General features: G+C 46.9%; 1 protein-coding gene across 5 annotated transcripts; it reads left to right on the top strand.

The window, feature by feature from the left end:
• The first annotated feature begins 32 nt into the window (after nucleotides 1–32).
• On the top strand, nucleotides 33–12,971 carry LAX1 (lymphocyte transmembrane adaptor 1). Of its 5 annotated transcripts, XM_014553738.2 has the most exons (6): nucleotides 34–345; nucleotides 706–900; nucleotides 3,373–3,482; nucleotides 6,314–6,424; nucleotides 7,089–7,174; nucleotides 9,106–12,374. In XM_014553738.2, exons 2-6 carry the CDS (start codon nucleotides 752–754, stop codon nucleotides 9,850–9,852), a joined length of 1,203 nt encoding a protein of 400 aa, XP_014409224.1. In that variant the 5' UTR covers nucleotides 34–345; nucleotides 706–751; the 3' UTR covers nucleotides 9,853–12,374. The 5 variants fall into 5 exon arrangements, with proteins under 5 accessions (XP_014409225.1, XP_014409224.1, XP_032322588.1 ...); XM_014553739.2 differs by lacking the exon at nucleotides 3,373–3,482 and having other exon boundaries at nucleotides 33–345; XM_032466697.1 differs by lacking the exons at nucleotides 34–345; nucleotides 706–900 and adding an exon at nucleotides 12,884–12,971 and having other exon boundaries at nucleotides 915–3,482; nucleotides 9,106–9,861.
• The last annotated feature ends 897 nt before the right edge of the window (nucleotides 12,972–13,868 follow it).

Raw genomic sequence — 13,868 nt, forward strand, 5'->3', positions numbered from 1 at the left:
GGCCCGGGAGGGGCGCAGGAGGCGCCTGCGCTTCTGTCTAATTGAGAGCCCAGCAGCATTTCCGGGGCCCCTGGCTTCATTAACACGTTGGTGGTGCTGCTTCCTGTAGCTGACTCTCTGTTTCCATTCTGGCAAAGTGTTTTGTTCTCTTTTCTCCCCGCTTTGGGGGTTGGGGGAAGATGAGCTTCTCACGGATCCCGCCGCCCGCCTCTCGGCAGGTGGCTCCGCGCCCCTCTCACCGCCCCGACAGGGCAGAGACCCGGGCTGCTCCCTGAGCCGCCGCGCCGGGAGCATCGCCGCCGAGGCGCCCTCCCCTCCTGCCCTGCACATCGCGGCCACATCCAGGTAGAACCAGCCCTGCTTTGCATTCTGGGTCAAATCGGCCTGACATTTCCAGGATGGACGCAAGGGAGGGAGTTTGGGGGAGAGAAAGTTCTAGAAAGAAAGATGGGAAGCTTTACAAAGGAAGAAATAAAAACCAAGAGACGTGTGTGTGTGTGTGTGCGCGCGTGTGTGTGTGAGGCTTCGCTGAATCAAGATCTAAGAGGAAATTTTGAGAGTAAAAGAAAAGTTATATGGTAAGGAGTGTTTGGAAGACGTGGAGGCCAGAAGGGTTTCTGTCCTTCTTACCTACTGGAAGTGGTTATAGCACACAGGATTGTATGTGGAACACCAGCTTATTTTGCCTTCTCTCCTGGGAGTCAGCAATTAAGGAAGAGTCAGGAAAAGTGGCAGGCATGCTGGGTAGCTGATGATTGATAAAAGAGGAAGCTTGGAAGGAGAAGCTGCAGCTGGAGAGGCCCCTGTGAGGATGGAGGTCACCACTCAGACCCTTTCAGAAATCAGAGGGAGAACCTCGGAGCCCAGCACTCTGCAGGTAACCCTCGGCGGCCTGGACAGGTGAGTGGCCGGGGTGGTGAGCTCTCCCCTCTCCTGACTTACAGGGCCCTGGGCTACCCTGGAAGGCCTCTACCCTAGCAGTGGCCCTCGCAACCAGGCTCAGATCCCGAGACCACTAAGCTCTAGGCGCAGAGAGGTTTGCTCGGAACTGCTGGGAGGAAAGGGGTGCGTATGGAGATGGAGAAGGAGTGGTCAGTGGGAGAGGAAGTGTGCCTGGCCCGGTTGAGTTTCTCACTCTCAGAAATCCTGACAGCTGCCTTCCCTCTTTCCTGTCTCCGATCTCACTGATCACACCTCAGCAAAACAAAAACAAAAACTAGTTCCCACCCTGATGGAAACAAAAGGCCCACTTTTCCCAAAGATGTGTCCTTAGGTCCTAACAACTTGCCATGAATAAAAATGTCATCATAGATATGATAAAGGTACGTCTTTAGGACATAAAAAGCTCACAGAACTAATTGTAGTTGTAAATTTTACTGCTAAAACTTTCAGTGACATATTGACAAAAATTAAAAGTCCATCAGCAATTGAAACTTTACCAGTGGGAGGTGTACATTTCAATGCTATGATAACAGTACAACTCAACAGTAGTAAATTTAGAATCACTGTAGTTTGGGACGGTAAATGTTACTACTATGACGAACAAATTCACGTCATTTGCAGGCAGACAGGGGCATTGATGCAGAATGATTTCGTAAAGTGTCAGAACCCTGCAGCCCTCCCCTGCCGAAAAAACTATTTCTATATTCATTCGTTTGTCAATTCACTCATGCATTCATTTAACAAATATTCATCAGGTCCCTACTGAGTACCAGGCACTGTTCCAGGCACCAGGTGAACAGGACAGACAAGTCCGTGACCTCCTGGAGCCAAGTGGGAGAGTCACCTATAAACAGAGAAACAAATGCATGTGTAATATAATGTCTGTCACTCATAAGTGCTAAGGAGAAAAACCAGAGCAGAGTAAGGGGGCTGAGAGTGTGGCCAGGGAGGACCTGTCCAAGGGGGTGACACTTCACAAGAAACCTGCTTGAAATGAGGGGCTGAGCCGTAGGAAAGGGAGCAGCAGCTCTGAGACAGGGCTGTGCTCTGCAGGGAGCAGGAAGGAGTCCTGGCCTTCAAGTCAGAGGGGAAGTGGTGGGCAGCGAGGCCAGAGGCAGGCAGAGGCCAGAACCGCAGATGCTGTGCGGTCCTCGCTGGGTAGGGACTGTGGCTGCTATCCCAAGTGTGATGGGAGGCGTGGGGGGCTGAAAACAGAGGAAGGACACGATCTGATTTACTGTGCAGAGGATCACGTGTGGAGACAGTGTGTTGGGGCCAAGAGTGAAAGCGAGGAGACCCTTTAGGGAAGTTATTGCAAAGGTCCCTGTGGAACTCATGGTGGCTCGGACCAGGGTGGTGGCAATGGAGGAACTAGAAGTGATTGGTTTGGGATAGATGCCCAGGGTTGAGTAGACGGAATCTGCTGGTTAACTGGAAGTGAAAGAAAGAAAACGTTCAAGGATGTCTCCATGGTTTTTGGCCGAGCCATTAGGTGACGGGACACAGCCATCAGATGGCTCCACAGGGGAGCAGACTTATGCGGAAGAACAGGAGTTCTGTTACAGGCATATTTGGTCTGAGATGTGTCTCAGACCCAGTAGAAATGTCCAGTATAAGGTGGGTGAACACACCTAGAACTCAGGAGGACGAAAGCCTTCCCTGATAGGTGACTGGGTTTCTAGCATTCGCGGGAGCAGGTCTGCTAACGATTCCTTCTGTGGCCTCCGCTGGTTGGTTCCTGTTACAGGAGGCAAAGCAGAGCGGTGCCTCCAGCCCTCCCTGAAAATTACAAGTAGCACACAGCTTGCTCCGTGCGTTTGCACTGGTTAAATTCCACAGAACAGCGGAGTGTGGCTTGGAGACCAGTTCCGCAAGTTGGTGCTGTGGGGGTTATTCAAGTGCAGGCAATCCGGACTCTTGTCACCAGGCCACATCCTAGTTGTAAGCTGGGTAACCTCCGATCAAGGCAGGAAGCCCAGGAACAGGGAACGAGGCAAAACGGGGCAGACGGACTTGACTTTACAAGTTTGAGAGACAGTGTGAAGTAGCGGAAAGGGCACGATCGTTGGACCCAAACAGACCTAGACGCAGTCCATCTTTGCATCTTCCCACTGTGTGACCTTTGCCTTGCTGCTCTATCTTTCTGAATCTAATTCGCTGGCTCCTTGGCTGCAAAGAGAGATGGGATTGTTGCAAAGATTAAATGAGGATCCCAGGCAAGCCACTGGCATCCAGTTGGCGTTCAAAAGGGACGGGTCCCTTCTGCCACGTCCCAGTTCCCTCTGTCCACGAGGAGATGGCCGTCTCTTCCACCACGCTGCCCACCCCGCCTCTGCTTTCCATCACTGGGGCCCCACCTCCTAAAGGAAGCATCTTCTCCAGCCCACCCCCCACCCATGGCTGGGGCACGGCCCTTGGTTTTCCTCACAGAGCTAAAGACCAGAGCAGCAACATCTTTTCGGGGTTTGCGGGACTCCTCGCCATCCTCCTGGTCGTCGCAGTTTTCTGCATCCTGTGGAACTGGAATAAACGGAAAAAGCGTGAGTCCCGTGTTTGTCCAAAGTTGAGACGCCCGAGGGTCGATAATCTAGCCTGGCATTTAAAGCCCAGTTTACCCTCCAGAGATAAGCTGTTACGCTGGGGAGTCCTCCGTCCTTACCCGACACCACGTCATTGTCTCGCTCAGGATTCCAAGTTGTGGCTCCAAAAGGCTCGATGCTGAGTCAAGTTCTTTTTTTTTTTTTTTAACTTTTTTTTTTTATTGAGTTACAGTCATTTTACAATGTGGTGTCAAATTCCAGTATAGAGCACAATTTTTCAGTTATACATGAACATACGTACATTCATTGTCACCTTCTCTTTCTCTGTGATCCTCCACAGGATCCTGTATGTATTTCCCTGTGCTACACAGTACAATCTTGTTTATCTATTCTACATTTTGAAATCCCAGTCTGTCCCTTCCCACCACCCCTGTCCCCCTGGCAACCACAAGTTTGTATTCTGTGTCTATGAATCTGTTTCTGTTTTGTATTTATGTTTCTGTTCGTTTGTTTTGGTTTTTTTAATTTCCGCATGTGAGCGATCTCATATGGTATTTTTCTTTCTCTTTCTGGCTTACTTCACTTAGAATGACATTCTCCAGGAGCATCCATGTTGCTGCAAATGGCATTATGTTGCCGGTTATTATGGCTGAATAGTATTCCATCGTATAAATATACCACCTCTTCTTTATCCAGTCATCTGTTGATGGACATTTAGGCTGTTTCCATGTCTTGGCTATTGTAAATAGTGCTGCTATGAACATTGGGGTGCAGGTGTCATTCTGAAGTAGGGTTCCTTCTGGATATATGTCCAGGAGCGGGATTCCTGGGTCATATGGTAAGTCTATTCCTAGTCTTTTGAGGAATCACCATACTGTTTTCCACAGTGGCTGCACCAAACTGCATTCCCACCAGCAGTGTAGGAGGGTTCCCCTTTCTCCACAGCCTCTCCAGCATTTGTCATTTGTGTACTTTTGAATGATGGCCATTCTGACTGGTGTGAGGTGATACCTCATTGTAGTTTTGATTTGCATTTCTCTGATAATTAGTGATATTGAGCATTTTTTCATGTGCCTATTGATCATTTGTATGTCTTCCTTGGAGAATTGCTTGTTTAGGTCTTCTGGCCCATTTTTGGATTGGGTTGTTAGTTTTTTTCTTATTAAGTCGTATGAGCTGCTTATATATTCCGGAGATCAAGCCTTTGTCGGTTTCATTTGGAAAAATTTTCTCCCATTCTTAGGTTGTTGTTTTGTTTTACTTATGGTTTCCTTTGCTGTGTAGAAGCTTGTAAGTTTCATTAGGTCCCATTTGTTTATTCTTGCTTTTATTTCTATTGCTTGGGTAGACTGCCCTAGGAGAACATTTTTGAGATGTATGTGAGATAATATTTTGCCTATATTTTCTTCTAGGAGGTTTATTGTATCTTGTCTTATGTTTAAGTCTTTGATCCATTTTGAGTTTACTTTTGTGTATGGTGTAAGGGAGTGCTCTAGCTTCACTGTTTTACATGCTGCTGTCCAGTTTTCCCAACACCGTTTGCTGAAGAGACTGTGTTTACTCCATTGTATATTCTTGCCTCCTTTGTCGAAGATTAGCTGACCAAAAGTTTGTGGGCTCGTTTCTGGGCTTTCTATTCTGTTCCATTGGTCCATATGTCTGCTTTTGTGCCAGTACCATGCTGTGTTGATGACTGTAGCTCTGTAGTATTGTCTGAAGTCTGGGAGAGTTATTCCTCCAGCCTCTTTCTTTCTGTTCAGTAATGCTTTGGCAATTCTAGGTCTTTTGTGGTTCCATATAAATTTTATTATGATTTGTTCTAGTTCTGTGAAATATGTCCTGGGTCATTTGATAGGGATTGCGTTAAATCTGTCGATTGCCTTGGGCAGTGTGACCATTTTAACAATATTGATTCTTCCTATCCAGAAGTGTGGGATATCTTTCCATTTTTTTAAATCTTCTTTAATTTCCTTAATCAATGTTTAATAATTCTACGTGTATAAGTCTTTAACCTCCTTGGTTAGATTTATTCCTAGGTATTTTATTACTTTGGGTGCTATTTTAAGGGGGATTGTTTATTTACTTTCTTTTTCTGTTGATTCATCATTAGTGTAAAGAAATGCAACTGATTTTTGAACGTTAATCTTGTAACCTGCTGCCTTGCTGAATTCTTCGACTATTTCTAGTAGTTTTTGTGTGGACCTTTTAGGGTTTTCTATATATAGTATCATGTCATCTGCTTATAGTGACACTTTTACCTCTTCTTTTCCAATTTGGATCCTTTTATTTCTCTCTCTTGCCTGATTGCTGTGGCTAGGACTTCCAGGACTATGTTGAATAGGAGAGGGGATAGTGGGCAGCCTTGTCTTGTCCCAGATTTTAGTGGGAAGCTTTTGAGTTTTTCACTATTGACTACTATGCTGGCTGTAGGTTTGTCATATATAGCTTTTATTATGTTGAGATATATTCCCTCTATACCCACTTCGGTGAGAGTTTTTATATAAATGGGTGTTGAATTTTATCAAAAGCTTTTTCTGCATCTATTGAGATGATCATGTGGTTTTTGTCCTTTCTCTTGTTGATGTGAGAGTCAAGTTCCATTTTGAAAGTCATTGCCCTAGTACCCCTGTGCCCGGGGTTTCTCCTCCTGCTGCTGGCCACCAAGTCCCTGATTCTTCTAGATCAAAGGGAGTTGGTCAAGTCCGAAAATGCCTCTTTGTTATGATATGTGGCGAGGGATGGGGAATATTTTCAGGGCATCTCATCCCTGAGTCCCCGAATTCTGTGCTACTGGGCCCTGCCACCACTCCATGTCTCTCATTGCCTTGCAGAGCGAGTTCCTTACTTCCGAGTTACCGTCATGCCCTTACTGACTCTGCCTCGACCCAGACAACGAGCCAAAAATATTTATGACCTCTTGCCCCGAAGACAAGAAGAGCTGGGTAGGTTTTTCTTTCTAATCTACCGAGTCCAGACCTACAGAACTTCTGCCTCCTGAATGTACCTCTCAGCACCTGGAAGCAACTTTGTCTAACCTTCCAGAACTTTCTGCCTTTTGGGGAGCGTGGGAGAGAATGGGATAGACAGACTGCCAAGATGCAACTCCAGTGTGGGCCCTGGGAGCTGTAAGAAGAGAGCAGGGGTCATCTGGGGGGGGGAGGTGTTTGTTTTCCAGTTTCATTGAAAAAATAATTGACACTGTATGACTGAAGTTTATGGAGTACGGCATGATGGTTTGATTCACATATATTGCGGTTTTGTTTTTTCCTGATAAAGTTAGCAGAGGACAGCTGGGTAAGTCTAGGGTTGGGAAAGACATACAGAAGGAGAACCCGGCCTCCAGCCTCGCAGGCAGGGAGGGTTCCCAGCTTCCTTCCCCGCCTCCCCAGCTCCTGTGCTGGTGTCCTTTGTCCTCAGCTGGCTGGGGAGGGTTCCAGGTCTCAGAGCACACCAGCCCTGTGGCTCTGACCCTCTCCCCACAGAACGCCAGGCCCCAGGTACCAGGCGTCACACAAAGCCGCTTCGCGCAGGGTGTGGGGATGGCTGGGGCGGAAGCCCTCAGAGGACTGGCTGACTACGTTCAGGGTCTGTTCTCCGTCTTTTCAGGAAGACATCCATCAAGGAGTATCCGTATTTTCAGTACTGAGAGCCTCCTCTCCAGAAACTCTGACAGCCCTCCCTCCGAGTATGTGGTAAGAGTCAGGTGGAAATGGCAGCCCCCTCGGGAGGAATGACGAGTCCCAGGCAGAAGAGGCGAAGGGAGAGAGCTCTAGGTCTCAGGGCTCATTTCACTGCAGCAGCTTGCCTTCAGCCCTCCTCCTGAGGAGCGGTTAGTAGCCTGGGAAGACTAGCCCCAGGACCTCCCTACTGCCCAAGGCAAAAAATTGAGACAGGTCAGAGCAGAGGGAAGGGTTAGCTCCGTGGTAGAGTGCGTGCTTAGCATGCGTGAGGTCCTGGGTTCAATTCCCAGTAGTACATTCATTAAAAATACATAAATAAGTAAACCTGATTACCACACACATGCAAAAAACATTTTAAAAAGAAAGAAAGAAAGATAGACCCAAAAGCTTGGGTTTAAGAAAGGCACCAGGGCATGTGTATTCAAGAACATGGTGTTGGAACTGAAATAGATTATTTTAACAGAGATATGATCATGTATGTTTCCAAAGGCATGTTGTCCCCTTCAAAGTAATGACCTTGGGAGAATACACACATATTCCAACAGTGCTGTTGGTGCTCAAAACACTCCTAAAACCCTGCTCTGGGAATTACTCCTAGGACCTGTGTTTGTTTCAGTTCTCCTCCAGAACAGAAGTGCTCGTAAGTCATTCAGCGCGGTAGCTGGTGTAGCAAGTGATCACATGGGGGATACCCTTTGAGGCTACAAGGGGAGTGTTAACATTTAATAACAATAACCTTGTGTGTCTTATAAGGGAGGAGACACGTGACAGTGTAGGTGAGAAGCACCAGGCACAGTAGAGGGACTCTTTTGAAGATCAGGATGCTTGTTTCCATAGATAAGTTCTCGTCTGCTTGCTGAGAGTCAGTTCCCTTGGTTCTGTGGCCATCCTTGGCCACTGATGACGATTCTTTTGTACCCAGCCTTTCTCTATCCAGAGACTTAGGTTCGATTACCATGCAGCCACATTCGCTTCCTCCTTCTCTTGCATGTCCCATCCTTGGGCTCGACTCCCGCCTCTAAGAATTCCTGAGGCAGCAAGACTAAGTAGCTGATAAAAGGCAGGGCAAAGGAAACCCCGTGGCAAAAGCTAGTTCCAGGACTTGGGTGGTCCCTGAGGGGATTTTTGCATCTAATGTTTAGATCCCAAACTGCTGTAAGCCTGCAATCATGTTTGGCTTGTACTTTGCAGTGTTTGAAGGACATTTGGAATCAGTTGCCAACATTTAAAAATCTAAAAGATTTCACGTGAAAGTCCAGATGTCCAGCCTTTCTTGAAAACTCAGAAGTTCTGGAAACATCAGACCAGCATTCCTGAACGGCCGTGATCAGCTGAGTCTGGGTGTCAGCTGCCTCTTTACTAATGACACCAAGCATTTTTTAAGTGTTTTCTTTGTGCCAGGAGCCACTCTAAACATTTTACATGCGGTGATCCATTTACTTCTCACAAAAACCTCATGGTGGGGATATTATTATGATTATCCCCATTTTATAAGTTAGGAAACCAGGGCACAGTGAGCTTAGGTAACTCGCCCAAACTCAGCACAGAGAGGTGAGGCCAGGACTTGCACCCTCAGTCTGAGCCCAAGCCTCTGCCTTTAGGTAAAGATGCGGTCGCCTCTCATGTGCTCTGGGGTGGCGGCAGGCTCTCTCCAGTTCATACTACTTCCCCCAGCTCGCCACTGAACCCCCACATTGTGGCCAAAAGCCAGTTGTGATTTATTATCACACTTACACTCTTGCTTTCCTTCAACTCAGCGCACTTCCCTCATACTTAGCATCTGAAGCCTTGCCGTCTGAGACCCCTGCTTTAGAGCTTTTCTCTGAAAGTGGAGAACTGAGTGGAGGAACCATTAGACGGAGCAGTCCTGGGCAGGAAAGAAGAAAGGCTTTGTCTGTATTTCTATTTCTGTCCTCTCACCGGCTTTCTCTTCTTCCTCATAGCCCTCCCGAGCAGGCAATGCCCTCCCCGTGCACGGAGCCCACGCTCACGCCATGGGGTACGCGGTGGGCATCTACGACAACGCCGTGGGGCACCAGATGCGTGGACACGCCGCTCCCCCCGCGCACTACGTCAATGTCAGAGCGCCCACAGGTTGCCCCAGCACTTCCTCAGAGGATTCAAGGGATTATGTCAATGTCCCCACAGCAAAAGAGGTTGCCGAGCATTCAGCCTCCACCAGCAGTCCCCCTGGGAGCCTCTTTGTCTTCTCAGGTGCCGAGGAGCTGGAGTTCACTGGAGAAAGAGGGGAGGGCTGTGGGAATGCCAGTGACTGCACCAGTTTTTGGTCTCCAGGAGCTGAGGACAGTGATCCACTCAGCGACGGGGAAGATTCTTCTCAGACCTCAAATGACTATGTCAACATGGTCGGGCTGGATCTCGGGGCTGTCCAAGGGAAGCAGCCCTGGGTGGCTTTTCAGTGCCGCAGAGATTATGAAAATATACCTCCGGCAGATCCCAGTGGCAACCAGCAGCAGGAGGAGGAAGACATGACATCCTCAAATGCAGACCAGGTAGCGAGCAGGACAGATGGTCCAAGGACCCACACCCAGCCTGTCACAGAGTCAGGGAGTCTCCTGGCTTTGAAGGATTGTGTGGCCTGTCAGTCATCTGCCCAGAGTGAGAAGAGTCAGATGGAGCCTGGAGGAGAGCTGTCAGATGAAGACTCCAACGACTATGAGAACGTGTGAGCTGCCAAGGTAGGAGTCAGGGACTCTGAGGAAGGGCCTGAAACACGGCTCCTTCTTCATGAATTGAGACTCAGGTACCCAGCTGGAAACCATATGACGTGGTCTATCCTGCCAGATTCGTAGCCACTGCAGGGTCTAGTGAAGACCCTTGATCACCGTTATGTTTCGGTGGATTCATTTGGTTAGGCTAAAAAGAGGCAGAAATGAGTGGGAGCTAAGAGGCCCACAAAAGCAGAGGTTTGAGGAAGCCAGAAAGAAATTCTTCTCAAGCAGGTTGCTGTTCTCTCTCGTATCAGCTTAAGAATGTTTGCTGAAACTGCCTTATAGGACTGTTAGGAGGTGAAAAATGGGAGAGTCCTTTAGCTCACAGTGGATACATGTAGTCCAAAATCATTGCCTTTACTGATACCAGCAGGCTGCAAAGCCAGAATACAGATTAGTTTGTAATCCAGGAAGAGGCAGAAGGAAGGAAGAAGGTGGGATGGGGTGGGGGGACAACTTCCACTTGAAAATGAGTGTGGACAACCAAATGCGGGGGAAAACACAGAATAATAGGAACTCTCACTCATTGCTGAAGGAGTTGCAAAGCATAATAGCATCCACTCTGGAAAACTTGTTTGGCAGTTTCTTATGAATATACACTTACTAGACAACCCAGCCATTCCTCGATTAGGTATTTACTCAAGTGAATGGAAAGCTTGTGTTCACACACACACACACACACACACAAAACCCATGCATGACTGTTTATAGCAGCTTTATTCATAATTCCCAAAACCTAGAAATAATTCAGATGTCCTTCAACAGGTGAATGGGTCAGCAGGCTGTCCTATATCCACACAGTGAGTTTATCCATACTCAGCAGCAAAAAGGAGTAAAGTATTGGTTCATGCAACAGCATGGGCAGATTTTAAATGCATGTTGCTGAGTGAAAGAAGCTAGACCTAAAAACCTAAATATTGTATGATTCCATTTCTATGATATCATAGAATAGGCAAAATTAAAGGAATGGTGGTGGGGAGGGTATAGCTCAGTGGTAGAGTGCATGCCTAGCATATGCATAAGGCCCTGGGTTCAATCCCCAGTACCGCCATTAGAAATAAATAAACAAATAAACAAACAAACAAGCCTAATTACCTCTAACCCTTCCCCACCCCCCAAAAAATTAAAGGGTTGGAAAACAAAGCAGTGGTTGGCAAGTTTGGGGAAAGGGGAGCGGTTTATAACAAAGGAGCTATACAGGGGAACATTTGGGATGATGGAGCTCTTCTGTGTGGTATTATGGTGAAGGCTACATGACGGTATTTGTCAAAACAGACACACATACACAAAGTATAGGGCACAAAGAGGGACTTTTATCGTATACAAATTTTTGAAAAATTCACCAAACTGTCAGGGGAACCCACGATAAAATGCAGATTGTAAAAAAAATAAATCAAGCTGTATTACAAATGTTTGACATAATTTCACTGATGGGAGTGGGGAAAGCAAATAAGCTGGCCTAATTAACTTTGGAAAACAGTGTTTCTCCTCGAAACTGTAAGATAAAGACACAAAGAACTGGAACACCAGCACTGCAGCCTAGTTGGCCAATTTGTATCTCATGGGAGTATAGTTTAGCAATTCTGAAACTATTTAAATGTGTACTTGGGTTGAACAAATAAGTAAATATATAATAGGTAAGGAGAGGCAGGTCTCCTACCGTCAGAGAAAAGTGACAATAAGCAAGTAGGAAAGGAAATACAGACGTGTGTGCATACAGGCTGGCATACATACATATTTCCTAACTGTCCATTAGATTATCTGGAAGCAGTGAGCGCACTTAGCACTCAGATCTTGGTTTCTTAACTTGGCACACATCACCTTGACCATGTGGTCAAGGTTAACTCACCAGTAACAAGTCATGTTGCTGTATGATCAAGGACGTGGGTGCTTAACCTCTGTGGTATTCTTCCCCCAAATCCACAGCCCTAGTCTTATCATGAGAAGCATCAGAAACTGGCTGACATTTTACAAATACTGACCAGAACACTTAAAAGTGTTAAGAGTTGTGAAAGACGAGGGAAGACTGAGAAGCTGTCAGACTGGAGGAGACCAGGGAGGCATGACGACTAAATATAACATGGTGTCATGGATGGGATCCTCGTACAGAAAAAGAACATTGTGGGGAAAATGTGAAATGAAAAAAACAAAAAAGAAGAAGAAGGTTCATATTTTAGTTAATAGTATTGTATCAGTGTTAATTTCTTGGTTTTGATAAACGTACCATGGTTATGTAATTTACATTAGGGGAAGCTGGGTGAAAGGTATACCAGAACTCTCTGTACTATTTTTGCAACTCTTCTGTAAGTTATGTCAAAGTAAAAATAATTTTTCTGTAAGTTATGTCAAAGTAAGAATAATTTTAAAGCATGGACAAAGCTGGGAGCTCAGGGTGAAGATGTCTAGGCTCATTCCACTTAAATAAATGTGCCTTCTGCAAAATGGACAGAAAATAAAGCACATTATATAATCAGTCTGGATATTTGTCTGTCTGTTTCTTGCGTTGTTTCGTTAACGTACGTACTCTGTCTTCTGCTATCAATCAGAAATCATGCTGCTTATTGGAAAATACAATTAAATCCCTTATATTTAATCCCTGGTTCTTAGCACAGGGCCCAAGGTAAAATGAGGTTATTGATAATTGATGGTTGATGATATGGTTTCAGTGCATGTCCTCTTAAAATATTGAGTGAGGTTTTCTGTCGTTCAGGAATGGAGGCTAAAGCTTAGTACCAAAGGTGTAAAACACCCTACATTCTGAGTTCAAAGCACCCAGCTGGTAGGGGTCAGTCAGCACCCCTCAGGGCTTACCGAAAGTAGGAAGGTTAGTCCTACCAAAAGCTGCTCTCCCTGGCACCACATCCCTGCTCCACAGGAGAGAACTGAGAGGTGACTGAGGCTAGGCTTTGAGGAGTATGCTGGTCAGGAAGACAGGGTCTTTCCTCCTTCTCTGCCCCATCCCCAGAGATGGTAACTGTCTCTTCTGCAGGGTGTCTGTCTGATGCCCTGGGAAAAGGAGAAAGAAGAATGCGTTGCCAGAACTGAGAGAAAGGGCTGCGAAGCAGCTGGCCACCCACCGTCGGCATGGCAACTAAGTGTCACCTGGGAGAGGCCACAGGACCTGGGTCATTGTGTTGGCACCATCTCAACAAGGGTCCCAAGGCAAGGGTTCTCTTGGGAAAACGTGAGGTGTAGACCGTCTGAGGTTGAAAGAAAACTAACAAGACGGCCGTTGAGCTGTCCAGGCCTGTGCTTTCAGCTAAACAGATCCTATGACAAGCACGCTCCCCTCCCCGTGCACTCTTCTCTTAGAATAACTTATCCTTTTACCTTAGATGTCTTAAAAGAAGGTCAGGCACTGAACCTCAAGAAAATGGACAGAGCCTCCTAAATTCCTCCGTAACAACAAGTTCTTATCAAGATGAAAAGAATGTAACACCCCGCAAAGCGCCCTGATTGTTACAGCCTTTTTTTCTGTTGCATCCAGCTTTTCTATAAAACCTCAAGGCCCCAACCCCAAGAGGGGCTCACCGCCTCTAAGGCATGAGGCTGCCGTGGCTCCCCTCGCCTGGCAAGGCAATAAAGCGGTTCTTTTCTGTCCTCCCCAAACTCTGCCTCCGATTCTCAATTTGGCCATCCTGGTGTAGAGGCCGGTTTTTTTTTTTTTTTGCAGTAAGGCAGCTTCACAAGCACTTGGGTGGGTGCTGATCATTTGTGTGCCCCCAAAATTCATATGTTGAAATCCAGTCCTCACTGTGACAGTGTTAGAAGGCGAGGCCTTTGGAAGTGGCTAGGTCGTGACAGTGGAGCTGTCATGAATGAGATGAGCATCCTTGTAAAACAGCCCCAGAGAGCTCCCTCGTCCCTTCTGCCCTGTGAAGACACAGCAAGAAGATGACTGTCTACGAACCAGGAATCAGGCTCTCCCAGGCACCGAATCCACGAGCACCTTGATCTTGGACTCCCCAGCCTCC

This window comes from Camelus ferus, chromosome 23 (genome assembly GCF_009834535.1).
Source record: "Camelus ferus isolate YT-003-E chromosome 23, BCGSAC_Cfer_1.0, whole genome shotgun sequence".
Classification (NCBI taxonomy): domain Eukaryota; kingdom Metazoa; phylum Chordata; class Mammalia; order Artiodactyla; family Camelidae; genus Camelus; species Camelus ferus.

What these genes read in the sequence shown, in the direction of transcription:
- LAX1 (XM_032466697.1), top strand. Translation starts at nt 3,146, where the DNA reads ATGAGGATCCCAGGCAAGCCACTGGCATCCAGTTGGCGTTCAAAAGGG. An exon ending in CTGGAATAAACGGAAAAAGC is followed by an intron (nt 3,483 to 6,313) that starts GTGAGTCCCGTG and finishes ATTGCCTTGCAG; the next exon opens with AGCGAGTTCCTTACTTCCGA. An exon ending in GCCCTCCCTCCGAGTATGTG is followed by an intron (nt 7,175 to 9,105) that starts GTAAGAGTCAGG and finishes TCTTCCTCATAG; the next exon opens with CCCTCCCGAGCAGGCAATGC.